Source organism: Biomphalaria glabrata, chromosome 15 (assembly GCF_947242115.1).
Source record: "Biomphalaria glabrata chromosome 15, xgBioGlab47.1, whole genome shotgun sequence".
Lineage (NCBI taxonomy): Eukaryota > Metazoa > Mollusca > Gastropoda > Planorbidae > Biomphalaria > Biomphalaria glabrata.
This window is the reverse complement of record NC_074725.1, coordinates 7,045,308-7,072,477: the sequence shown is the minus strand read 5'-3', so window position 1 is coordinate 7,072,477 and position 27,170 is coordinate 7,045,308. Positions and strand designations below refer to the sequence as shown.

The 27,170-nt window shown below is 34.9% G+C and overlaps 1 protein-coding gene across 3 annotated transcripts in view; it reads left to right on the top strand.

Moving 5' to 3' along the window:
• Positions 1-27,170, top strand: part of LOC106057156 (uncharacterized) — a 27,480-nt gene extending 310 nt beyond the window's left edge. The window contains exons 1-6 of one of the 3 annotated variants that reach the window (XM_056011753.1): positions 5,662-5,813; positions 17,014-17,438; positions 18,715-18,852; positions 19,249-19,358; positions 20,502-20,669; positions 21,567-27,170. In XM_056011753.1, the coding sequence (XP_055867728.1) occupies positions 17,064-17,438; positions 18,715-18,852; positions 19,249-19,358; positions 20,502-20,669; positions 21,567-21,735 (960 nt within the window). In that variant the 5' untranslated portion in view covers positions 5,662-5,813; positions 17,014-17,063 and the 3' untranslated portion in view covers positions 21,736-27,170. Of the gene's footprint in view, positions 1-5,661; positions 5,814-16,161; positions 16,187-17,013; positions 17,439-18,714; positions 18,853-19,248; positions 19,359-20,501; positions 20,670-21,566 lie in introns of those variants that run through there. The other 2 variants (XM_056011752.1, XM_056011754.1) reach the window with 2 other exon arrangements.

Sequence of the window (27,170 nt, the reverse complement as noted above, 5' to 3'; positions counted from 1 at the left end):
TTTACTTACAAACTAAAATAGTAAAACTTCGATTTCACGAATCACGTTTTGACGTTTGATGTAAAATTACTGTAGACTGTAGTACACAACACAGTGTAACAATGTTACTAACATGATAGTGTAGTGAGTATGATTACTATGATACTCATAGTCTAGTATACTTAAACTTAAGTATACTTAGTATACTAGTAGGTTAAGACTTAAGATTAGTAGAGTGAGACTCAGTGAGAGTGTCTATATCTATAATTATTTATAATACTATAATTATAATCTAGATCTATCTATATCTAGAGTATTCTAGAGTCTAGAGTTCTCTAGACTACTCTAGAGAGTAGAGTTGACTAGACTAGTAGAGAGAAATCTACAATCTAAGAATCTAGCTAGACTAAAATATAAAATGTGTTAATGTCTAAAACTAGATTTTACTAGATCAGTAGATCTGGAATCTAGATTCTAGATCTAATCTATATACAGTTATACTTATTATACTATATAGACTAGATCGATATAGATCTAGAGTATAATAATTTATAAAAAAAATATTTAGTGTACTATAGACTATGTCTATAGTATATAGAATAATATAGATATAGATCTATATAGATGTAGACTATAAATATAGAGTAATAGTCTAATACGTTTCTTTACTAAACTAGTAAGTATATCATCATGACATCATCTAGAATATTTAAATCTATATATTTTATTATAAACTATTTCGGTTAAATGAATTTTAATTATCTAAATCTCTAGATAAATAAATATATTATATATTTTTAAGGCATGTATATACTGTAGCTGAAAAGTAAAACTATTATCTTTCAATCCAAGGGTTCTTGGGTTCGAATTTCTGTGAAGACTTGTTTTTCTAATTTCTAGCCATTGAGGGTACTCTCTTGAGTCCAACCAACTGTAGTTAGTACCTGACATTGGTTGGAGATTTATATAAGTAAAGGCAGTTGTTTGTTGTGAAGGCTACATGACACCCTTGTTAACTGTGGGTCACAGAAACATACCATCATCTGCCTCATAAATCTAAAGATTTGAAATGGGTACTTATCTTATTATAATTATATTTATAGTCTTTGGGATCTTCACCTTCAGTTATCCCTGTAGGCAAATTTAAGAGGGACCATGATGATCTCTTGACCATCTTTCTCCATTCCTCCCTGTCTTTAGTCTAGAATAGAATCTTTTTCCTTGACATACCCTCCATTCTTTGATGTTGTCTTCCCATTGCTTTCTCTGTCTGCCACTTTTTTCTTTTACCTGGTATCACCTAAAAGATTGCATCACAAATGATGAGATTAGAAACAGGATCATAACAGCAATTGGTCCCCATGATGACCTGTTGACCACTGGTTGTAAAAACACAAACTAAAACCTTATGGCTGTATCACAAGGACCTTATGACTCACAGAGACCCTTTTGATATCAAATTATTATAAATAAACATAGATCTTGATATCTAGAATAGACTCTGTTTCCTCAATGGTATTACATCCAATATATATATCATAAAAGGGATAATGTTAAAATGCATAGAATTTTAATACTTAGTCCTAGATCCAGTAAAAACAAGCCAACACTGAACTAATGAAGATAGATCTATATGTAGATCTACTTTCTAATATTTGAAGTTCTAAACTAGAAATGTTGTTTATCCTACTTGTTTGAACACAAAATTATTTACTAATATAGATCTAGTTTTAAGTCTACAAAACATAAAGACATATAATATGTTAGTTTTATTATCAAACACAGAATACAAGATTGATAGTTTTAGACCAATGCAAATGTCAAACAGATTGTTAGCAGTATGAGAGAAAATGAGACCATTTCTAACTAAATTGCATTGGCCAATATCAAACTGCTTACATACAGATTCAAGATGTAGAATAGATTTAGATCTATTTTAAATCTTAGGCTATCTAGTAATCTTGTCTTCACTTTGAAGTTATGCCATGGAGTGGGTATTTGTGGTGGCAGTGCTTGGAACCAAATTTCTCCTTTTCTCTAAGTGCTACGAAGCTGCCTAGGGACAACAACTCCTTGTTTTCCTAAGGGTTGACTCCAGAAGTCTTTCCCATAATTGGGTATAGCTGCAAAGCAACAGAGGTTGGGATTCTTATATTAGTTATTGCAGTCAATGGATCTTATTAGTTATTGCAGTCAATGGATCTTATTAGTTATTGCAGTCAATGGATCTTATTACTTATTGCAGTCAATGGATCTTATTAGTTATTGCAGTCAATGGATCTTATTAGTTATTACAGTCTATGGATCTTATTAGTTATTACAGTCTATGGATCTTATTAGTTATTGCAGTCAATGGATCTTATTAGTTATTGCAGTCAATGGATCTTATTAGTTATTGCAGTCTATGGATGTTATTAGTTATTGCAGTCTATGGATCTTATTAGTTATTGCAGTCTATGGATCTTATTAGTTATTGCAGTCTATGGATAATGTTCAAACATTGAGCATACAATTTTCTTTTCTTTCATGAATTGAGCAAATCAGGATCAATTCTAGACTTTCATAATGTGTGCGGCTGTTCAGGACTATTCACACTCCTTTAAAGCTGTTTGAGAACATGAATGAAAAGGTCAAATGTAGCAGTTGTTTAAATTTGTCATTTTTCTGTGAATGGAGTTGTTGTACTTTGGGCCCTAGTTTACTGGTTCTCAAACAGTGAAAAATGGTCAACAAAATAAATTATTGCAGACTGGAGAGATGTGTTCTTTCACTAGATCTGTTCTACTATCAGTGGGGAATGTTACATTTTAAAAATCTAAAATCCAAATCCAATCATAAAAAGAAACAACATATTTTTTTAAAGACATCTTGTTGATCACATTTTAATTTGAATACCTATACTGTAGTAACTATATAACTACTGGTTTATTTTTTTAATGTGCATTGATTCAAAGTTTAAGACATGAAAAAAAATTATCCAATATTGAAAGAAAGTTTTCTTAGCAAGAATTCCCACTTGTCAGATCAACCTACTAAGTTTTAGTGAGATATAAAGGTCAATTCTGTATAGTGAAGGGAGTTACAAATATACCCAACTCACTGGCTCCATTTTGTTGTCTGCCCATTGGAATTTAAAAAATATTAACCAATTTTTTTTTCGTAAAATAAATATTTTCCTTTTAACCTATTCACACATACAGCTTGTAAATTTGTCAAAATCTTGTACATAGTCTTGTGGATTATGTCAAACGTTAAAATAAATTAACAATTCATACAATATTTTACTAATAACTATCATGCTATGGGTATTTCAAATTTCAACCCAAAATCAGAAGGGTCAGCTCATTCGTTCTTTGATCGTAATATCCCGTTTGTTTTGCCTCATTGAAACAGTTTGGGAACCGTTGGTTCTAAGACGTTTTACGAGTATTTAGTCAAATGTTTCACGGTTCAATGCGCTGGAGTAAAAAAAAAATCAAGCAAAAGAAGCTAAGTTTTGTCTATTTCCAGCAAGACGCAAATGAATGAACATTTACATACGCTGACACCAGAGAGATAAGACAGTGTTGTCACTGTGTGTATGTGCCGACGTCAGTGACAGTGACCTTTGATGATTCACACATTCCCTTTTCTTAGATCTATATATCTATAGCTGCTTCTTGGCGTTGTGCTTACAGTGGCCCGCTAAATAAGCAAGGACTGAAGGAATCTTGTTAACAGTAGCTAAGAGGGGCGTGGCTTTCTCTTTTTTGTAGGTGACAGTTAACAGGGCTGATTAAGGCAGGGTGGTTTAAAGGGAAAAGGGGCTGGTATTAAAGAGAGTATCTAGTAAAAACAATCAGCGGCCTACGCCTTGTACATCGAACTGTATTTTACACTCGACTTTCTCATGTCTTGTATCCGTGCAGTAAAACTGTTAACTTCATTACTGGTAGGTAGATAGACTGATTAGCTTGACACTGGGCTCACTAAGTGCTAAACAAGTGACACTTCTCGCGTGATCGGTTGTTCGCCTATTGATTGCAGAATGTTTGCCAAGTCATTTTGTTGATCTTTTTTTTTTTTAAATCATTGGTATAGGGCATTTTTTTTTTTTGTTAAACAATTGAAAGAAGGGGGAAAGCACTTAACCTCCAAATCGAGGGAGCAAAAGTTCGAATCCTGAATGAGATTTGGATGTCGTTATTATTTTTAAAGGCGTTCCTGATTTCAACTAGTTCTAACCAGTAGCCGATTCTGGCTGGGGGAGTGAGTTCAAAACCAATAGGGCTCTGGACGCTTTGACGTTTCTATTGCTCTAAACAATTATCATTTGTGCCACCAGCAGCGCCCACTCACGGGATTATATAAGAGCTCACATCACTGTGAACTAAGTGGCGACGGTCAGTGGACCTCATTCACCAATCGTAATTAAACAGAATTAAGCCACATGTTTCCCTATCTTTTTTTTTAATACAAATTACGATATAATTTTAATCAACATTGGTTATCACGTGACAGTTTTTAAAACTTGTTTTATCAATATTATCACGTGACCGTTCGTTTTGGTGAATGGGTCTCGGATTGGCATCTCGATGAAGACTGGGATTTGGAATTTCTAAAAATTTATTCGGGAAAGTAAAGGCTGTTGGTCGTCGTGCAGACTCACATATACATATAACTTAATTCGTTAAGCGATTGTCAATGTCTAAACATTTTTATTAGTCCAAGTACCAGGACATATATCTACACGCACACCCAATATCGATTTCCATAGCTTACATCTTGAATCAAAGTCAGCGAATAGAGTTATTAAGAAATATAGCCAGCAACTCCAACCAACTTGGCCATTGCAATTGTAAATACAGCTATCATTTGCACTTTAAAAATGCGTGTTTAGAGTTCAGGTCTTAATGCCAAGTAAAACAAAAAAGAAAGAAACCAGGTTGGTCTTAAGGAAAAGTAATAATTTTCGTAATGAAAAGTAATAATTTATACGTTTTTTGCATGGGAGCCAGGTTGTAATTTTCAGTTCGGTAAGCTCCCCTCCCCTTTTCCATTCCCTCCTCTCTTTCTCTCCCGCCCCAAACCGGCAGATGGTCAGTAAAACGTCCATCTTCTGATTTGAGCCTCGGCGACTTGCCGGTGACACATTTGTTGTTGCTCCACACTGCCCATCTAATAGCCTTGTTTGTTTGTTAGGTTACAAGAACAATGTTCTGTTTGTTTTCCACGGCGATGTTTGCGCATACCTGCCCAGCGGTATTATGTGACCTCCCTCTCCCCCATTTCAACATTCCCCTTGACTATCACCCCAACGCTGATGTCTTAGCGCAGATTTTTGTGTATGCTATTTCTCTGATTGGAAGAAACGATGGGGGGGGGGGGGGGGGGAGGGGGTGTTCTTGTCCTGCATGCGATCTTTTGACAGAGTGGGCCGGGGGGGGGTACAAAGCGATTTTGTTGTAGGGCGCGATGATGTGAACTCATTATTACTGTTTGAGGAGGAGGAGGAGTGTGAGCACTGGCTGGGCGCCGGGCACGCATATGTGAATGCGATCGTGCAACTGTTCAGCCCGACTGACCAAGTAATGAGCTGACCAGTTGTATTTGACATTGCTTGTGCTGGTGTGATCGCGGACTGCCGGAGAGGGAGTGTAATACTGAAGGCATCGACCGCTGGATATTTTGTGTGTGTTTTTGTTGCGTGAGGGAAAGGGGCACGCCGGAAATGCATGTAGTTCCGATGGGTAGTTGGTCGTTGACTAATGCTTTTATTTCCTACTCGGATAATTTGTTCTCCCTGTTCCAAGAACTGGTTTATGAAAGACACTTTCTACTAGCCAGACATTAAGGTAACACAGTAATGGTCTGTTTACTTAAAGCACTTTCTACTAGCGAGACATTAAGGTAACACAGTAATGGTCTGTTTACTTAAAGCACTTTCTACTAGCGAGACATTAAGGTAACACAGTAATGGTCTGTTTACTTAAAGCACTTTCTACTAGCGAGACATTAAGGTAACACAGTAATGGTCTGTTTACTTAAAGCACTTTCTACTAGCGAGACATTAAGGTAACACAGTAATGGTCTGTTTACTTCAAACACTTTCTACTAGCGAGACATTAAGGTAACACAGTAATGGTCGGTTTACTTCAAACACTTTCTACTAGCGAGACATTAAGGTAACACAGTAATGGTCTGTTTACTTAAAACACTTTCTACTAGCGAGACATTAAGGTAACACAGTAATGTCTGTTTACTTAAAACACTTTCTACCAGCGAGACATTAAGGTAACACAGTAATGTCTGTTTACTTAAAACACTTTCTACTAGCGAGACATTAAGGTAACACAGTAATGGTCTGTTTACTTAAAACACTTTCTACTAGCGAGACATTAAGGTAACACAGTAATGTCTGTTTACTTAAAACACTTTCTACTAGCGAGACATTAAGGTAACACAGTAATGGTCTGTTTACTTAAAACACTTTCTACTAGCGAGACATTAAGGTAACACAGTAATGTCTGTTTACTTAAAACACTTTCTACTAGCGAGACATTAAGGTAACACAGTAATGTCTGTTTACTTAAAACACTTTCTACTAGCGAGACATTAAGGTAACACAGTAATGTCTGTTTACTTAAAACACTTTCTACTAGCGAGACATTAAGGTAACACAGTAATGGTCGGTTTACTTCAAACACTTTCTACTTGTGAGACATTAAGGTAACACAGCAATGGTCGGTTTACTTAAAACACTTTCTACTAGCGAGACATTAAGGTAACACAGTAATGTCTGTTTACTTAAAACACTTTCTACCAGCGAGACATTAAGGTAACACAGTAATGTCTGTTTACTTAAAACACTTTCTACTAGCGAGACATTAAGGTAACACAGTAATGGTCTGTTTACTTAAAACACTTTCTACTAGCGAGACATTAAGGTAACACAGTAATGTCTGTTTACTTAAAACACTTTCTACTAGCGAGACATTAAGGTAACACAGTAATGGTCTGTTTACTTAAAACACTTTCTACTAGCGAGACATTAAGGTAACACAGTAATGTCTGTTTACTTAAAACACTTTCTACTAGCGAGACATTAAGGTAACACAGTAATGTCTGTTTACTTAAAACACTTTCTACTAGCGAGACATTAAGGTAACACAGTAATGTCTGTTTACTTAAAACACTTTCTACTAGCGAGACATTAAGGTAACACAGTAATGGTCGGTTTACTTCAAACACTTTCTACTTGTGAGACATTAAGGTAACACAGCAATGGTCGGTTTACTTAAAACACTTTCTACTAGCGAGACATTAAGGTAACACAGTAATGGTCGGTTTACTTCAAACACTTTCTACTTGTGAGACATTAAGGTAACACAGTAATGGTCGGTTTACTTCAAACACTTTCTACTTGTGAGACATTAAGGTAACACAGCAATGGTCTGTTTACTTCAAACACTTTCTACCAGCGAGACATTAAGGTAACACAGTAATGGTCGGTTTACTTCAAACACTTTCTACCAGCGAGACATTAAGGTAACACAGTAATGGTCGGTTTACTTCAAACACTTTCTACTTGTGAGACATTAAGGTAACACAGCAATGGTCTGTTTACTTAAAACACTTTCTACTTGTGAGACATTAAGGTAACACAGCAATGGTCGGTTTACTTCAAACACTTTCTACTAGCGAGACATTAAGGTAACACAGCAATGGTCGGTTTACTTCAAACACTTTCTACTTGTGAGACATTAAGGTAACACAGTAATGGTCTGTTTACTTAAAACACTTTCTACTTGTGAGACATTAAGGTAACACAGTAATGGTCGGTTTACTTCAAACACTTTCTACTAGCGAGACATTAAGGTAACACAGCAATGGTCGGTTTACTTCAAACACTTTCTACTTGTGAGACATTAAGGTAACACAGTAATGGTCTGTTTACTTAAAACACTTTCTACTTGTGAGACATTAAGGTAACACAGTAATGGTCGGTTTACTTCAAACACTTTCTACTAGCGAGACATTAAGGTAACACAGCAATGGTCGGTTTACTTCAAACACTTTCTACTTGTGAGACATTAAGGTAACACAGTAATGGTCGGTTTACTTCAAACACTTTCTACTTGTGAGACATTAAGGTAACACAGTAATGGTCGGTTTACTTCAAACACTTTCTACCAGCGAGACATTAGGTAACATAGTAATGGTCTGTTTACTTAAAACACTTTCTACTAGCGAGACATTAAGGTAACACAGTAATGTCTGTTTACTTCAAACACTTTCTACCAGCGAGACATTAAGGTAACACAGTAATGTCTGTTTACTTCAAACACTTTCTACCAGCGAGACATTAAGGTAACACAGTAATGTCTGTTTACTTAGAACACTTTCTACCAGCGAGACATTAAGGTAACACAGTAATGGTCTGTTTACTTAGAACACTTTCTACCAGCGAGACATTAAGGTAACACAGTAATGTCTGTTTACTTAAAACACTTTCTACTAGTGAGACATTAAGGTAACACAGTAATGTCTGTTTACTTCAAACACTTTCTACCAGCGAGACATTAAGGTAACACAGTAATGTCTGTTTACTTAAAACACTTTCTACTAGCGAGACATTAAGGTAACACAGTAATGTCTGTTTACTTCAAACACTTTCTACCAGCGAGACATTAAGGTAACACAGTAATGTCTGTTTACTTCAAACACTTTCTACCAGCGAGACATTAAGGTAACACAGTAATGTCTGTTTACTTCAAACACTTTCTACTAGCGAGACATTAAGGTAACACAGTAATGGTCTGTTTACTTCAAACACTTTCTACTAGTGAGACATTAAGGTAACACAGTAATGGTCGGTTTACTTCAAACACTTTCTACTAGTGAGACATTAAGGTAACACAGTAATGGTCTGTTTACTTCAAACACTTTCTACTTGTGAGACATTAAGGTAACACAGTAATGGTCGGTTTACTTCAAACACTTTCTACTAGTGAGACATTAAGGTAACACAGTAATGGTCGGTTTACTTCAAACACTTTCTACTAGTGAGACATTAAGGTAACACAGTAATGGTCGGTTTACTTCAAACACTTTCTACTAGCGAGACATTAAGGTAACACAGTAATGGTCGGTTTACTTAGAAAGACATTTTTTTCCCAGACTAAGTATCCAAAGCCAGCGTTCGTATGTAAAAAAATAATCGTCGCTGCTGATGCTGCAATCACGCGCAGGTTAAAGGTTTGTTTTTGTTTGTAGGCCTACTTCTGCGGTTTAGTCGTGGAAACGTTTTAGCGTGTTTCTTGCATTCGGGTTGAATAATAACACAGGGTTTACGGATCATTTCTGTACGTTTGTGAATTCTTTGTTGAGTTCAACGCGATCCGATGAACATGGGGGGGGGGGGGGTAAGTTGTACTGAGGTGTCAGTAGTATGACACATCCCAGGCCACTTGCCAGTTGTTTGCAGTTGGCAAATCTCAAGTAACGACTCTACGCTGCTTGCTCCTGCCGGGTATATGTCACTTCGACCTAACACCACTAAATATAAATACAACTATTTACTTTTTGAAGCTTCGGACTGAAAGTCAAAGAAGTGAAACAAAGTCAGTGACACGTAGATCTAGTAACTGAAGCAAAAAAAAAAAAAAATCCGTTGCGTCAGAAAAGATGGTTAACTTTTATATAATGTCTATATGTTTAGATATGGCTATAATATAAATTCTGGTTTCAAATGCTTCAATTTTTTTTTGCTTATTATTTCTATACATGTATTAAAAGGTTCAGACCATAGTGCCATAATGCCTTATGAAGCATTGTTTTCGATACCAATGATAAAAAAATAAATGCAGTATTTCTCGTGACCACGCAAATTCACTTGCGACCTGCATATTCTGCCACTTCTGATGCAGGGGCCATCTACTACCAGCTGAATTCCGCTATGCCAGTGTGTGCAAACTGGCGCCTGAGTTGATCTTTAAAGTACCTCCACGGAGCACTTCTTTTGCGCTTTCCCCCTCTAAGCTGACCTAAATTGATAACCTGGGGCATGCGGTCATCTTCCATACAGGACATTTGCGAGCCATCGCAGCTTCCGAATGGTCAGTAGTGCTTCCATACTGTCCACACCGACCTCCAGCAAAATGAATGGTCTTGCCAGCGTATACTATTATGGTGCATCCAGGTCTCACAGAGCCACACAAAAAAATGTGGTGAGAATAACTTCTACTGTTGGAATACAGAGTCATGTAAATCACTTTAGCTCTGTAGATCTATTGTTGCAGCATAAAGTAAAAAGTTTGATCCTCATTCACTTGTATTGAGTACAAATAATATAGTCGACACTTGTATCCACGCTTATAGGCTACTGTTTGTATACACATGCTTATAAATAGATTGGTAGACGTGTAGCTGTGTAATTTGTCATGCCTATCATGTTGATGCGTCAAGATAAGCAAGAGATACAATTTAAGAGACAGCCAGACTTTAGAGTCACTATACGCAAGTGTACACATACTCTAAAGGTATTCAGCACACTGTTATACATTGTCACAAGAAATCGGGAGTAACTTCTTTATTGGTGAAAAGGTTGCTAAAAATCAATCATTGTTTTATATTTAAACATTGATTTTTTTCATTTTTACTAAGGATTTCTTTGAAATTTAAAATGTATTTATTTCAGATCTTAAACCTTTGGAAAGAAAATGTTGTCCAACAATTTATAAAACTTTCATCCAATCCTTGCAATGTTTTGGAAGAGAATCTTGAACTTTTTTGATTATTTTGTCATTTTAACTCTCGTGTTTATGTTTGTAATGTTTTCACTGCGCCTTGAGACTACATCATGCTTGTTAACAGCGCTCTATCAAATAAATTATTAACATTATTATTAATGGATTAATAAGCTTCAAAGGAAAGTCTACGGTGCAAAGAAAATGGGAAAAAAAAAAGATAATAAAACTATCTAGATTTATGTCACGAATAATAATGACAATCTTTGAGACTAAAATTCTCTATCCTAACCCTAATCAGCCTAATCATAACACAATCCTGGGCACCATAAATCACATGCCTATATTTTCAAAAGGAAATAATATACTCATTGTACTGTAAGAATGGTAACTCATTAATTATATTAACAAATTTACGCTCAAACTTGATGTTTGAATCTTAAAGCCAAATCAAAATGGAAAAAAAAAAAAAGAGAAGTACCTTGACCCACTAATCAGATTTAAGTGATCTCAGTTCTGTGAATGACTGGTCCTACCATACCCTCGTAAACTGGCCATCAGCAAACCGGTATATTTCTTGTACATACTGAGTTGCCAAGCTACTAGATCTATCAACATTACATCCTTTGGATCAATGCGGTGTTCAAATCAGAAGTATTGAACCTCTCTTCCTCACGTCTATGTTTAGTTTGATCTGTAAAGCCGTAACCAAGAGAATTGTTTCTGTAGAGTAATATGGATGTGCTTGGAATCTTTTGGTTTTCGGGATGATTGATAGTTCACAATTATCTGTATATCAAAATAATTAAACAGCTATTATAAATCGGAATAAAATACTAATATATTAATGTAATGCTTTATAGGCCTACAGCAGAAAAACAATGGCCGGCTACCTTTCACGGAGTCAGCTATTACTCTGACGTCACTGTGTTGACGCGTCATTTTGTTCATGAATGAATTCGCACCGCGTTTCACCATTTAAAAGGCAAAAAAGATGTGCATCAAGTGGTGGAAATTTAGCGGTGAAACTTATTCAATACGCGCTCAGCAAACTCGTACCAAAAATGCCATTCCCAGCAGTTGAATGTGTGATGGTAGATTTCCTTTGTTCACTTCCTAGTTCTATGTTTGATCTTGGTCTTAAGTTAATCGCTGTGGGCATTGCTGTTCACGGGCATTTATCTGGACTTCAGTTCTGTCTGTGTATGTAAGCTTCCTCCCTCGCCGTTAGATTGTTCTTCTTTCTTATTGCCTCGGATACGTCTATGTGTGTCGCCAAGTTAACAGATACAGTTTTGCTGGAACTCTAAATCTGAATGATGATCTAAACTTTTTAAAGCTCATTATATTTTTGTTTGCTCAGCTATCATTTAAAGTGCTATCCTAATGTAAATGTCTGATAGATTTCTGCTGCCTAGACTTGACCGTTAATTAGGAAAATTTCTAATGCATTACTATAGTCTTCATTAAGCGAGATAATCGATTATCAACATTACCCTAATACGATTAGCCTATATATTATTATATAGCTGAAATGTCACTGATTTTTACTAATTTTTCTTGGCACTAAAATTGCGTTACATTTTATTATAACATCAATACTATGTTGAAACATTTTTTTAGACCTAAAATTCCTATCAGATTTATCTAACACAAAACAACTCCCATCAATGTTGTCCAAGAAATGTTGTCTTCTATTCCTAACAAATACACCGAACAATCGATGATGAACTTTCATCTGACATTATTACATTTATTTATATTTAGCTTCGGTATTTTATTGCTAGCAGTCGGTTGAAACTGTTTATTTCGAGGAAATGTGTTAAAAATAGATGAACGAACTGGTAAGTGTTTCTCTGGCATTACTTAGAAATAAAGTAAGTGTTGGCACGAGCTTCCGTATCTCTCCCTCCCTCCACTTTCGTGTCGGTGCGTTTTTTTTGTTTTGTTTTTTTGTGGCATCAATTAGCGGAAACGTGTTACCTATTACTGACCTGCGGGAGCCGACGAGTGTTTCCCAGACCATAGTTCACGCGCTGGCTAGAATAACATGCGGGCGAAGGGTGGCAGAAGCGAATCGGCATGGCCATTGGCGGTGCTTTATGGGCAATTGAACGTGAGTCAAGATACATTCCGTTAATGAACACAGCTGGCTGTCCATTTGTTTTCCCTCCTTACGCCTATAAAAGATACTGCTCTCCTGGCTGTCCATTTGTTTTCCCTCCTTACGCCTATAAAAGATGCTGCTCTCCTCTTTAGCTACTCTCAGAAGACTGTCATTTTGGTTTTCAGCAAGCTAATGAAATCTAGTAAGAACTAGAATTACAAACTCTCGATCCAAGTTGAAACGTGAAGATCTAGAAGAGTGTAGAAGTATTAGTGGAGCAGTGTACTGCCAGTGGGTTTTCAGCGAACTTAATGAAATCTAGTAAGGACTAGAATTACATACTCTTGAGCCAAGCTGAAACGTGAAGATCTAGAAGTGTGTAGAAGTATTAGTGGAGCAGTGTACTGCCAGTGGTCTCCTTTCCGTCACATTCAAAGTGAATCGTATTTGACTAGTGAGGTGTGAGCAGCAAATGAAAGTAGCTACTCGATGTGTTGTGTACATGCGCGGTAATGTTTGTGTACATGTGCCAAAGTGCTTGTGTACATGCGCGGTAATGTTTGTGTACATGTGCCAAAGTGTTTGTGTACATGTGCCAAAGTGCTTGTGTACATGTACCAAAGTGTTTGTGTACATGTGCCAAAGTGCTTGTGTACATGTGCCAAAGTGCTTGTGTACATGCGCGGTAATGTTTGTGTACATGTGCCAAAGTGTTTGTGTACATGTGCCAAAGTGCTTGTGTACATGTGCCAAAGTGCTTGTGTACATGCGCGGTAATGTTTATGTACATGTGCCAAAGTGCTTGTGTACATGTGCCAAAGTGCTTGTGTACATGCGCGGTAATGTTTGTGTACATGTGCCAAAGTGTTTGTGTACATGTGCCAAAGTGCTTGTGTACATGTGCCAAAGTGCTTGTGTACATGCACGGTAATGTTTGTGTACATGTGCCAAAGTGTTTGTGTACATGTGCCGAAGTGCTTGTGTACATGTGCCAAAGTGCTTGTGTACATGCGCGGTAATGTTTGTGTACATGTGCCAAAGTGCTTGTGTACATGTGCCAAAGTGCTTGTGTACATGTGCCAAAGTGCTTGTGTACATGTGCCAAAGTGCTTGTGTACATGTGCCAAAGTGCTTGTGTACATGTGCCAAAGTGTTTGTGTACATGTGCCAAAGTGTTTGTGTACATGTGCCAAAGTGCTTGTGTACATGCACGGTAATGTTTGTGTACATGTGCCAAAGTGTTTGTGTACCTGTGCCGGGTAATACTAATTTTTGATAATTGCTTCCTTATTTAAATCTTCAGGTGCACTACAGTTCTCATGTTCTACATTTCATATTAAGGAGTTTGTGTGTGTGTAAAAGCTTTTATTTTTACATAGCCCTTTTCAACTCACTCTGTCTGTCTGGTAAAAAGTTTGTGCAGGTTATTTATCCAACACCTAATCTATTCGCACAATTATTTCTTCTACCTGACAACACAAGAATCAATTTAAAAAAATTAACAAATTAGTTAATTAAGTAATGGTAATTAATTATTTTGTTTGGTATCTCGAACCAGGGAAAGAAATTTTACTTCACTGAAGTGGTTTTATAAACTGAATTAGTCCCCTTTATAGGTCAAAGCTTTAAAGTAAGTTTGAAACAAAAAATACATAACTATTCAATCTTTTACAGTCATAAGCATCTCAATAGCAAAGTGGTTAGAATGTCTGCTTGAGATGGTGTGAGCTTGAATTCTAGTCTTGCCCTCCCCCCCCCCCCTTTTTTTTTTTTTTAAATGCTTTTAGAAATGGATTATGGTAAAATTCACCCAGATATCCCTTTCTTTCTTTCTTTCTTCTCCCCCACCCAGACCCATTGCCCCCCCCCCCCCCAAAAAAAAAAATTTGTAAAAATTTTAGTTACATGACTGATCCAAACTAATTGATACAGTTATACTTCGTTTAATTTCTTTTTTCTTTTTTTTTTTAAATATTTTTTCTGTTTTTCTTTTTACATGTCTATATTAACATGATACTTTATCATGACAGTAAGATAAGTGATACATGTACTTTGTTTTTTAAAACAGATAGTTAATACTTTGTTCTGAAAAGCTTATTATTTAAGGCATAATGTTCTCATGAAAAGCTCAGAAATAATTAACAAATACTTTATTATGACAACAGATAAGGAATACTTTGTTTTGTAAACAGATAAGGAGTACTTTGTTATGACAACAGATAAGGAATTCTTTTTTTTATAAATAGATAAGGACTACTTTGTTATGACAACAGATAAGGAATACTTTGTTTTTTTAAATAGATAAGGAGTACTTTGTTATGACAACAGATAAGGAATACTTTGCTTTTTAAATAGATAAGGAGTACTTTGTTATGACAACAGATAAGGAATACTTTGTTTTTTAAATAGATAAGGAGTACTTTGTTATGACAATAGATAAGGAATACTTTGTTTTTTAAATAGATAAGGAGTATTTTGTTATGACAAGAGATAAGGAATTCTTTTTTTTATAAATAGATAAGGACTACTTTGTTATGACAACAGATAAGGAATACTTTGTTTTATAAACATATAAGGAGTACTTTGTTATGACAACAGATAAGGAATACTTTGTTTTTTAAATAGATAAGGAGTACTTTGTTATGAAATGCTAAGAAAAATTTAATTGTTATTGTATAGATCTCATAAAAAAAGTTAATCCATTACTTGAAATCCATTACTCTAATCTTGTTGGCTATTTCAGATCATTATAAGGCATATTTAACTTATGTATTTACAAAAAAAAAAAAAAAAAAAAAAACAATAAACAAACATGTTTTGAAATGTCTGTAGTATATAGACAAAAAGCACATAGTGTCAGTGTTAGGGTGCCATCATTATTTCCAAGACATTTTACATTATTGCTGGGGCTTGAAAGTATGTTGTAAAGCAGTCAGGTCATTGTATTTACCTCTACTTTAGTGTGTGAGAGAGAGAAAGAGAGAGAGGAGTTGGTGTGGAGAAGAGTGTTCATGGTGATAAATAATTCTGACATTTTATGTCATTACTCATAGAGCTACAAGGGCTGTGCCCATCTCAAGTCTGACATTCAAGTTTAGGATACATTGAAATGCAGGTAGCCTTACTGACTTACAAGCAGTTGACCTGCTAGCATCCCAGAATACTCCTGTTCAATGGGAGGGAAGTAGGCTGTACATCTGAAACTAGTTTCAACCAGGAAGCTGACATTGGGTAGAGCGTAAATCTAAAACAGTCACTGCAAGGTGTACTGAAAACAGTTTGTGTGTTAATGCCCTTGAATTATCCATTTTTTAGATCAAATGGAGGCTAAAAACAAACAATAAACACAATGGAGGAAAAAAGATGAAAAAAAGTAAACTACAAGTGCCAACACTGAAGCTAATATGAAGTTGTGTTTGAAAAAAATAACTTCAATTTTGTATTTACTTTGATTTACACTCTTAACTATAGATAGCAAAGGATAGCTTAGAAGTAGACATAATTTCATGAAATTCTCTATTTACAGCATATATTTCTAATGCATACAATTATTTTTTTGTTTAGATAGAATAGTTGACACTTCTAAGTAGTTTAAAGTTGATTTTTTTAAAAAATTACTGTTTATTCCAATGAGAATAGAGCAATTATTTATTTACCTTATATGCTACCATTTTAGTATTTCAAGGCAATAAAAGAACCAATCATACATAATAATTAAAGTAGCACTAATACATAAAGCACTAAACTGATTAAACTATAATTTACTACAAATACAATATACAAACTCATTACCTTATAAAATACTCAGAAAGACATATATAAAGGCAGATTTTTTATCCTTATGCATGACTGATTCATACAAAAAAAGGTTCTTTTTCACTAAAGCCATTAGAGCATGGAATGGGCTGCCTGAATCATCCAGGAAAACCAACAACTTAGCAGAGTTAAAGTTTCTAATTAATATGTACAACTAGATTGACACATGGATGTAGGACCTAATTATCTTTTCTTATGAAGGAATATCTATAAGATAATTATATGATTTTCAATGTGGTTATCCAAACATTTCATCTTTTTTTATTATTATTATTTCATCTTCCCCTTAGACAGACTTAATACTTTTTGAAATGAATGTTGAATTAACAAAAAAAAAATTGTTTACAATTTAATGCTAATAATTTTTTTTCTTTTTCTTGACAGATTTCATTAAAAGTTTATATAGGTATCAACATTTTAGTACTTGTACAACCATGAATGAGTTCAGTTCCCCATGCACTGATGAACCCTTGGTAGCCAACCCTCGTGTTCATGTTGAGGGCCGTGAGTACTATGAGCGCAATCACAAATCTTCAGACTGGTTTGGCCATGACAACAGTGTGACCAGCGACCCAAAACCAGAGGCTCGTCTGCGCAGTGATGCAGCTAAGGAGAATGCATTGAAAAACCGTGGCTGCATGAATGAAAACATGCAAGGCTATGCCAACCCTCCCTTGGTCAGAAACATTCACCCTCGAGGTGTAAAGGGAGATGCCAAAGACATAGCTGAAGGCAACAAGGGTGATGGAATGAAGAATCTCATTGAGAATTATGGAAATTTGGAGGTTTCTGCTAGACCAAACCCAAAAGTAAGTAAATTAGTTCATCATGACATGTTAATAAGACTTTGCTATGATTAATCCATCTGTTAAAACTGTAGACCATGGGAAATTCCAGGCAAATGATTTTTATTTGAATTCCGCATGTGTAAATTATAATTTCCTTTTTTTGTTTTGAAATCCTTACAAGTAGTTTACACAACTTCAAATAAGACATTGCTTTGAGAGGAAAAAAAAATCTTTATATTGGTCTCCTTCAGTCGTAGTACGACTATGGTTCATCTCAGAGCACACTTGCTCGTGTGGCTTTGGAGCCCTATTTTGGAGAGACACTCCTGTCCACAAATAGCGCAGGTTAAGGTGGCTTTTGCTTCGAGGGTAGAGGAGCTGGCCATTTTTTGAATTGCACGTTTTTCTTCCTTAGCTGAGACCCATGTTCTTTCACTGTCTGTAGCTTTCTTGGTCACTGTCTCTCTCCATCTGGTGCAGTCTAGAGCTATTTCTTCCCAATTGTCAGTATTGATGTTCACTGATTTGAGGTCCCGTTTTATTACATCTATGTAACGTTGGTGGGGGTGACCAGTTTTTCTTGTGCCAGTCGCAAGTTGTCCATAGAGGGTGACTTTCGGGATGCGCTTGTACTCCAAGCCAGCGCAAACGGCATTGTCTGAGGGCTGTAAAGATGCTGGGAATACCTGATCGGGCAAGGATCTCAGTATTGCACACTTTTTCTTTCCATGTGACTTTCAAGATCCTATGGAGACATCTCAAATGGAATGAGTTCAGTTTTCGTTCTTGCTTTGCGTAGGTGGTCCATGATTCACTGCAATACAGCAGTGTACTCATAACGCATGCCTTGTAGACTTCCATTTTGGTCACCGTAGTTAGCTTCTGGTTTTCCCAAACTCTTGGCGTTTTTTATCTCCTCTTCTAGAGACAGGCCATCTTTAATTGTGGATCCCAGATAGCAGAATTCGTTTACGGCGTCCAGCTTGTTATTGTCTATGAGGATGGAGGGTGGTGCTGTATTTCTCAGAAATCTTTTTTTTTTTTTTTTTTTTTTTTTTGAGGTTTCTTAACTTATTTATTAATTTAAATTCAAATAATATTCTAAGATTTTAAAATATCAATAAATTTTATTAATAAAAACATACTGTAGGCCTACTACATTTTACATCTGTCATAAGCAGTTTTAATTGCTTTATTTTCTTTTTTAAAGTATTTTTTTTAAAATCTTAAGTATATTTACAAATTACACATTTTTATCTTTTCTATACACAATTATAAAAGAATTTTGTTTTTTTAGGTTAAAGGTGCTGATGCAGAAGAATATCTCCAAAGGCAACATGGGTCAACGAAAGTCTTATTAGATCACTACAGCACAGATCCAATCCCAGCATCAGAGTTGCCACCCAAGCCACGACTTGGCATTGGAGCTGAAGAGGTAGGGAGTGGCAAATAGTCTAAAGAGCGCTTTGGTTGATTTCATTTTAGTGTCATCTATCTAGTTTTAAAAAAATGTCAATCTTCAAACTTAACTATTGATTTTGACATTTATGGCGTCATTTTACTTTCTTACTACATATTTGATGAATTGTTGTTGTTTTTTATGAGGGATTTAGTGGAGTGTATTGGGTTTCAAAGGGATTAGTTGGATCAATACATTTTTCTCTGTAATATCTCTATTCATTTATTTCATAACAGATCACCTTCATTTTATTTCTTGGTCAAAAAGTTATTCAAACTGACTTGAATATTTTGTAGCCATAGAAAAACATCACTATTCATTGTCTTGATCAAAGTCCTTCATTTTTCTGAATGTTTTGGCTAATAATTTCAGATTGCTGAAAAACACAAAGGAGAGAAAATGGGTCCTTTGATGCGATTAGAAGGTACAAAAACTCCAAGAGAACCAAAGCAGGGGCGTTTGCATCAGCAGTCTGTGGGCAGGTATGGCAATAAATGTCAATGTCTTTAGTGATGTAGGTTTTTTTTTTAGTTCAGTCATTAATCCTGGTCTTATGGTAGAGTGCTTAGATCAGGGGTTCTCAACCTGTGGGTCGTGACCCCCTTGGGGGTTGATTGACGATTAGCCAAGGGTCACCTAAGACCATCAAAAATATGGATTGTTATTGTCTACTCTTCTATTTCTGTATGTGTGTGTGTGTGGGGGGGTCGCGGCAGAGTGGTGGATTGTAAAAAGGGGTCGCCGAGCTTAAAAGGTTGAGAACCTCTGGCTTAGATGCTGAGATAAAAGGTTTCAGTCATGACTTGTAATTTGATGGCAGTTCTGAGATCACTGCATTCTGAGTACATTTTTGTGTGTGACACCAACCTCCTTAATACTTTGTAAACAGATATAGTGTATGAACTTTTATATTTAAAAAAGAACTTGCACTTTTCCATTATTCACTTGTTTTTTTAAGCAGCAAAACACCTGACAGACATATTCATCAAAAAACAAATAATTAATCCAGTTTCATATCTTTGTGATCTAGAACTTTTATTTTTTCAAAACTATTGAATTTTTGGTTTGCTGTAGACAGAGAATCCTAGAAATGGAACTAAGATGCTACAGAAAGATCCTAGGTATCACTAATAAAGACCGCATCACAAATGAAGAAATTAGAGACATGATTAATACAGCTATTAGACTCCACGATGACCATCTAACCACTGCCGGAAAATGCAAACTTAAACTCTGTGGCCACATCACAAGATCTTCAGGGCTCGCAAAGACTTTCCTTCAGGGAACAGTACCAGGAAAAAGAAGAAGAGGCAGACAGAGAAAATGATGAAAAGACAACAGCAGGCCTGTAATTGAATGAAATTCTATCCAAGGCAAAAGACAGAGGAATGGAGATAGACGGTTGACAGATCTTGTGTGGTGCCCAATTGTTCAACAGACTAAGGGATAAGTGAAGGATTGCTGTAACTTATAATGACAGCCTCGCATACTTATGCCAATTTATATTTTGTTTTGTTATCAGTAACTAAGATTCATATGTGTATTGCAATGTCACAGAAAAGGGGAAAAAATGCTTTTATTTCTTATGTTTATATGTGTTGTAGACACTTATCTTTTTCTTTCAGTGGCTGGGATGAAATTCCTCCACAGAACAGGATGCGCCCAGAAGGTGAAAATATTGCCCAGAAAAACAGCGCTGACTCTATCAACGACCTATTCCGCAATAACCATGTGGAGCCTTCAAAGAAGACCCCAACCAAGGTGTTGCAACATATGACAGAGTCAGGCACTCCGTAAGTTTGTTTTACATTTACCTGTATAGGACCTTTTAAATTGTTTACATCAATCTTAATGACTAATCTGGAAAATTTAAAGTTTGTGTTACAAAAACTTGTGTTTTTTAATGGGCTCATACTATGTGCAGTATCTGGTTACTAATATCTTCTCTATGAATCCAATGTGAATTGTGCTGATTATAATTCATTTTGTACATTTCTTCTTACTTATATTTGTCTTAGTTGATTTGATTTTGAACATTTTCAGTTGTGTATTTTTTGCAGTACATGTTTTCATCACATGGTTTTATTCCTAATCCTTGTGATCCATAAGGTAGATAATGTGAAACATCTGTTTCTATGACATTGTTTAAGCCATAGCCAGCATAACAATAATCACCTTTACTTTCTGCAATTACATTCGATACCTACTTAGATTAAAGTGGACTTAAGATGTTTCTGAAGTATAAAGTGGTAGTCTTTTACCTGGATTTGAACTTTCAATTTAGAATCTTTTAGGTTAAAAATCTACTTAAAAGTTGACTTTTTGTTAAAACTGTAACAAAAATGTCTAGACATAGATATTTATCTTATTTTTAAGTTTCAAATTCCTAAGAACACCCCTTTAACTACATTATTTGTTCCACAGCCTGGGAAATAACTGCATTTCTCATTAATCTTTGTACTTGAAGACAAGCTTTATTATTATTATGTCCCATGAAAAATTGTCAAATTCTTTTTAAAGTATGTTTTAATTTTGGAGCTGGGCTTACACAAAACAATATTTGATGAAATAACAAAAACAAATTAGAAGGTTGTATGTGCCTTGAATCATAGCCTATTATTTGTTCACATTAACAGTATGGCAAGCAATAATATACATTTTTTATTTTTACAATGTTTCATTTTTCTCAGTCGTAAAACACCACCTAGCCGAGTACGCCTGGATGGTGTGCGCAACATGGAGAGAGCCAGAAACCAGGATGAAATGTCAGCTATCATGCACGGCAGTCCAACCCAGCAGGTCAGACCAGACAGTGGCAAGAAACACTTACCCCACATGCAGAGGTCTGAGCTGTGGTAGATCATCACTTACATTCACAGCTGTTTATTAGATCATCATTTACCAGCTGTGGTAGATCACATTCACTAGCTGTCATTTAAATTCATGTTGAGCTAGTACTTTGAGTTATGTCTGGTGAAAGTTGTCTACTCCTTATATACCACAGTTTTATATTATTTAACCTTTAGAAACTATCTTAGACCTCAATTAGATAAATACTATTAGAGCAATTATTATCTTTATCACTTAAAATAACAGTGATACATTTATAATGACCCACTGGCTGTGGTTGAACTAAAAATGTAGATTTCTGATTTGTATTTTGTTCAAAGTCAATGCCTAAGCAAATCCTTGCCCTTTGGTTCCAAAACATTCCTTCTTGTTACATGCCAAAGACTTTTGTTTTTCTTATCTCTGTGTGTGAATGTGTGTTGTATTTTTTTGAGTGCAGTTTTAAAAGTTAGTGCTATCTACAGCTTGATATCTTGTTCATGTTTCAAAATCATTAAGTTCTGTTTAATAAAGTGAGAAGATATATGATTTTGATCATTTTAAAAATCAAACGACTGAAATTAATATTGTTTTTTTTTTTACAACATATATATATATATATATATATATATATATATTTTATAGTAACAATAGACCTATTTATTCTTTCCATATAGTTAATTATTAGTGGTAGCAACAAGAAGTCTTGTATGTGTTTGAACCTGTTATTACTGAACCAATACCATTACATACACAAATAACCTTTCACTGTGCTTGTAAATTGGTGACTTTTATGTTTGTTGCTCTCCCAACAGGAAGTCTTGTTTTATACTCATTGCAAACGCAATCTATGCATTAAGACAACCATGTCTTGTATTAATATGTCTGGGTGTGAATGTAAACATGGCAGGTTTGGTAATTGAACTTCTTATTTTGATATGTATCAATATAAGTAGTCTGTTAAAACTTGAACTTTGTATGTTGGTTGTGGAATGACTTAAATATTTATCAACTCTATTATGCCAGCTTTGTAAATTAATCATCTCTAACTGGTTTGCTGTAAACTTGCTGAGTACATGGGCAGGGAATGAGACATAAGACAATGTTGTTTTGTTTGTCCTAGTTCACTTTTAAAATATGAAGTTTTTGAAGCAGATGTGGAGTTCTTAACATTAATAGACACTCTCTTAAGATGCTTTGTATGTTTAGTTATTGAACTTAATATCCTCAGTTTGGGGAAAAGTGATCTACAACTTGGCCAGCTTGACAATTCTTGCTGTGTGTATATTTTGCACGGTACTTAATGAAGATGAAACTAAACAATGCATGACAGATTTTTTTTTTGAAACTGTATAATGTGTGTAACAAAAAAAAAATTGAGATTGTTTATAGTTATTGTTTTTATGCAATACTTATAGAAGTGTTGACATTAACAGTGTTTTTATATTTAACTAAACCTCTCTTTGGTAGTAAATGAGGTAAATAACCTTTTTAATTAAATTTTAATTATTATTATTTTACATTTGTTAATCGCATAGTATTTTGAGTACAATTGGGCGTTTGTAAGCACTTCAATTAATGTGACAAACTGAAATTTAAAACAAGAAAACCTCCATAAACAATGTGAAACTTGTCTGAACTCTAGCTTTTATTAAATATAAGCGTTGTCGAGAGGCCAAGTGCTTGGCTTGGCTTGGCTACCTATGAAGGGGGCTTGAGGTTCGAAAATTGACTCGAGCAGAGTTGTGTTTACTGAGCGCCTAAAGGCAGCTCAGAAAACCTTCTCCCAGATACCCTCCCACCCACTGGTCCACAAATGAGATTTGACCAAAGCGCTCTGAGCATGCTATAAGCATGAAAGTAGTGCTATATAAAAGCTATAATATATTTAAATACCTTGGCATTTGTTTAAACATTGAAATATAATGGAAGCCTGAAATTATTATTTTTTTTTACAGTTATTGATAGTAAGACTGCAAATTGCCAAACACCATTACAGACAAATGAGACATATTGTGGCTATTGATGGTCACAAACATTTTTTGCCTCTCAAAAAAATGGCCTTCATTTAAAAAGGCATTTTTTAGACATTGTATTTATTTATGTTAGTGATGACTGATATAATCAAAATATATCTTTTTTTTTTTAACCCTAGCCATGGCTACATTTTACTTGCCAGGGGTTTCATTAAAATCAGCTGTTTATTACTTCTTGGTACTTAACTTACATAATAGATTATTTCCTTTTATCCTAGACAATCGACAACAACCACATGTTACAAAAAATCACTTTTTCAAATATTGGAAAAAGAGAATTGTTTTAAATCTGAATCTAAAATGTTTTTCAGTTGTAATCTCTGTTGTTTCTTTTTGATACATATCTGAGTGGAAATTCTTTAATTCAAGAAATTGTTTTATTTTTATTATATTTTTAAACTTTTACATTTAAGCCTACTTACTTCATACATAAATATATTCTATTTGATCTGTTTATAAATTTTAATTAACACAGCAAATCAAGTTAAAAATGTATATAGTTTGCTTTTGTGTTTTTAACTTTGAGATAAAGAGCTCCATTTTTAGAGAGAAAAAAAGTCCAACCAAAATTTATTGAGAAAAGAAAATGTGTAAAACTTTTAATGACTTCTTGTGTGTGTCTGTTAATCACATAACTTGATGACATGAAACTGTATTCAAGTGTTTCTCTGTCTTGAGTTGTATTGCACCAGGTCCTATATTAAGCCTACCAGCCCCCATCCCCTAGATATAACTGTCCCCAATGCCTAAGCTATTGAGAGCTATGCCCTACTTTATTTTTTTTACTATTTTTCTCGCTCTAGATCTAATTAAGTTCACTTTTTTTTTCTTATCAATCTAGCTGTCACTATCTCAATCAATAGAAGTTAAATTATTATTTTTAATAAAATTTAGAATATTTTGAGTCTAAATCAACTAAAATATCAATTAACTTTTAGCATATTACAAGCCTGGACCTAAGGTATACATGCCTTATTCGATTTTTTTGCGAATTTTCTAAAATTGTTCTCATAAATCCACACAAATTTTATGTGAACACAAGCAGTGATGGGGGCAGCCATTTTTAATGGTTGATATAAAATTCACATTACGCTTTTTTTTTTAGATTCTGACGCAATTGTTCTACATAAGGTAGAAAAATTCCACTTTAGCAGGTTCTATGATATAGTCATTTTAAGGAATTCCCACAAAAGCCTATTCTCGGGCTGGTGGAGTTAAGATGAGGATAAGTAGGTCATGTAGTACTGCCTCAAGATGACAGATTTTTGAACTACTTCATTCTTCCATTCTGTTGTGACGTGACTCTTGCGAAGCAGGACGTTTTGGCGCCGCCGTTTTGGCCCCGCCGTTTTGGCGCGAAGGTCGTTTTGGCGCGAGCCGTTTTGGCGACGGGACGTTTTGGCGCGAAATACATTATGTACATTTATTGTATTATTTCTTTTAAAAGCATTATTCATGTCTATTTTTTGCATGAGTGTTTGTGTTAAGACATATTTTTCAGGTACTAAATGTGTTTGCTTTTCACATCATTTTCTTTAATAAACATTTTGGCTTGTGTATGTATATGTATTAAGAGGCACACTTTTATTTTCAAAAACGTTTTTTAAGATATTACTTTAAAATTAAAAACAAAAATCGAGTGAGAAAGGGGAGGGGTGGAGGAAAGAGTATATACAAGGAGTGAAAGGTGAGCAGAAGAGAGGGGGCGGGATAGGTGTCGCATGTAATGACCATTCCCAAGGAGATAATCGCCAGACGCATGACGCCAACGACCAGTGCTCGGTGCTGGTCTTGTCTTCATTTGTTTAACTCTACCTGTGTCAATGCGAGATGTGTCACCCAAACCACCCCTACCCAATTTCTCAAAATATATTTTTTCACGTTAGAGTTTGTACTGACCACATTCCGTGTCTTGATCTTTACTATGTGTGGAGTTATTGTCGTCATTCAGCGTAATAGACCTTTAGGTGTTAACATGTTTTTTTGTTATTTTAAAGTGTGACACTTAGCTAGTTCGTATATTACACTAAATTTAAAAAAATCTTTTGGAAAGAAATCCAAAAATGTCATCCAGTGCGATTAGCAGAACTCACATATAGCATGTCATTACCATTCAGGAATCTTACTTATTATAGGCCTATATTCATGAAATAAGCAAAACCTTTATAATTAAAAAAAAAACAATTCGCTGAACGGTGTTAGAATTCATACTATACATACAATATTATGGTAGAGTGAAATAAACATTGCTATAAAAGCTACGTGCTTATTAAATTATCGTCAAATGATATCTGGCGCCAAAACGTCCCGTCGCCAAAACGGCTCGCGCCAAAACGTCCCGTCGCCAAAACGGCGGGGCCAAAACGGCGGCGCCAAAACGTCACGTACCGGGGACCGGACTCTTGTGCCTTGTCATCATTCGACATTCTCAGGGCTTCAATATTTCTTGTTTTGCATAACTTTGTGGTGGACAATTTCAAGAAGAATATTTTTGAAAATAAATTATTTTAAATGTAACCTCTTGAAATAACAAGGTCATATCTGAATGTTCTTAACTCCCAGTCTGAAAGAGCTCAAACAGCTTAGAAAATGCTCTCTAGTTTAATACAAATATAAATAGGATAAATATACACATTAATCCTATTTTATTTGCTTTAAACTAGAGAACATTTTCTAATAATATATAGATATATATATAATGATCAAAAGTTTTTAAGACTCATGCTTCTTTGCCCATGAAATATTTATTCAGCCCAAAGTTTCCATTTAGTGAATTTGATATTGGATTTTAGAGTCTGATGTAAAATATTTGTAAATTGAAGATTGAAATATTGGATAGAAGTGTAATTAAATCGCATGTGCAGTACAACTCATTGTTTAGGCAGTCAGAACAACATTGGATAAAGATATTGTAATATACAAGATGTTTGTATAAACCTTTATTGGCTCAACATTTTGGTGCTAGAAATAATGCGCTGTAATTCTGACAATCTTGTTGCTAGATTGAAGAGAACTTAAGGACATTTCATTTGATTGAAATGTGTATCTTTTGAAAAGGTTGTGGAAAAGTTGTAATCTTTTTCTTTTATAAAGGTTTTTTTTTTTTTTTTTAACTTAGAGTGCAAGATACGATGTACAAAATATTAACTTTTTGTTCTGTGTCATTAAATATTCTTTTTTTTAAATTTAGTGTTTTGTAGTTTGGGTGCAAAACCTAAACATTTATTTCCATGAAAGTTTGGATTAGATATAAGTGAATGTTTAAGTTTTAGTTAAATTCTAATAAATATATACTGCTAATAGTGAATATTTTTTTTTAAATTGAATATAAGATTTTCTTGCCAATAGAATTCTCATAAGTCATTTTTTTAAACTCTTCAGTTTTACAGTCTTATGTTATTTTGCTTTGGATGTTGTTTTTAAACTTAA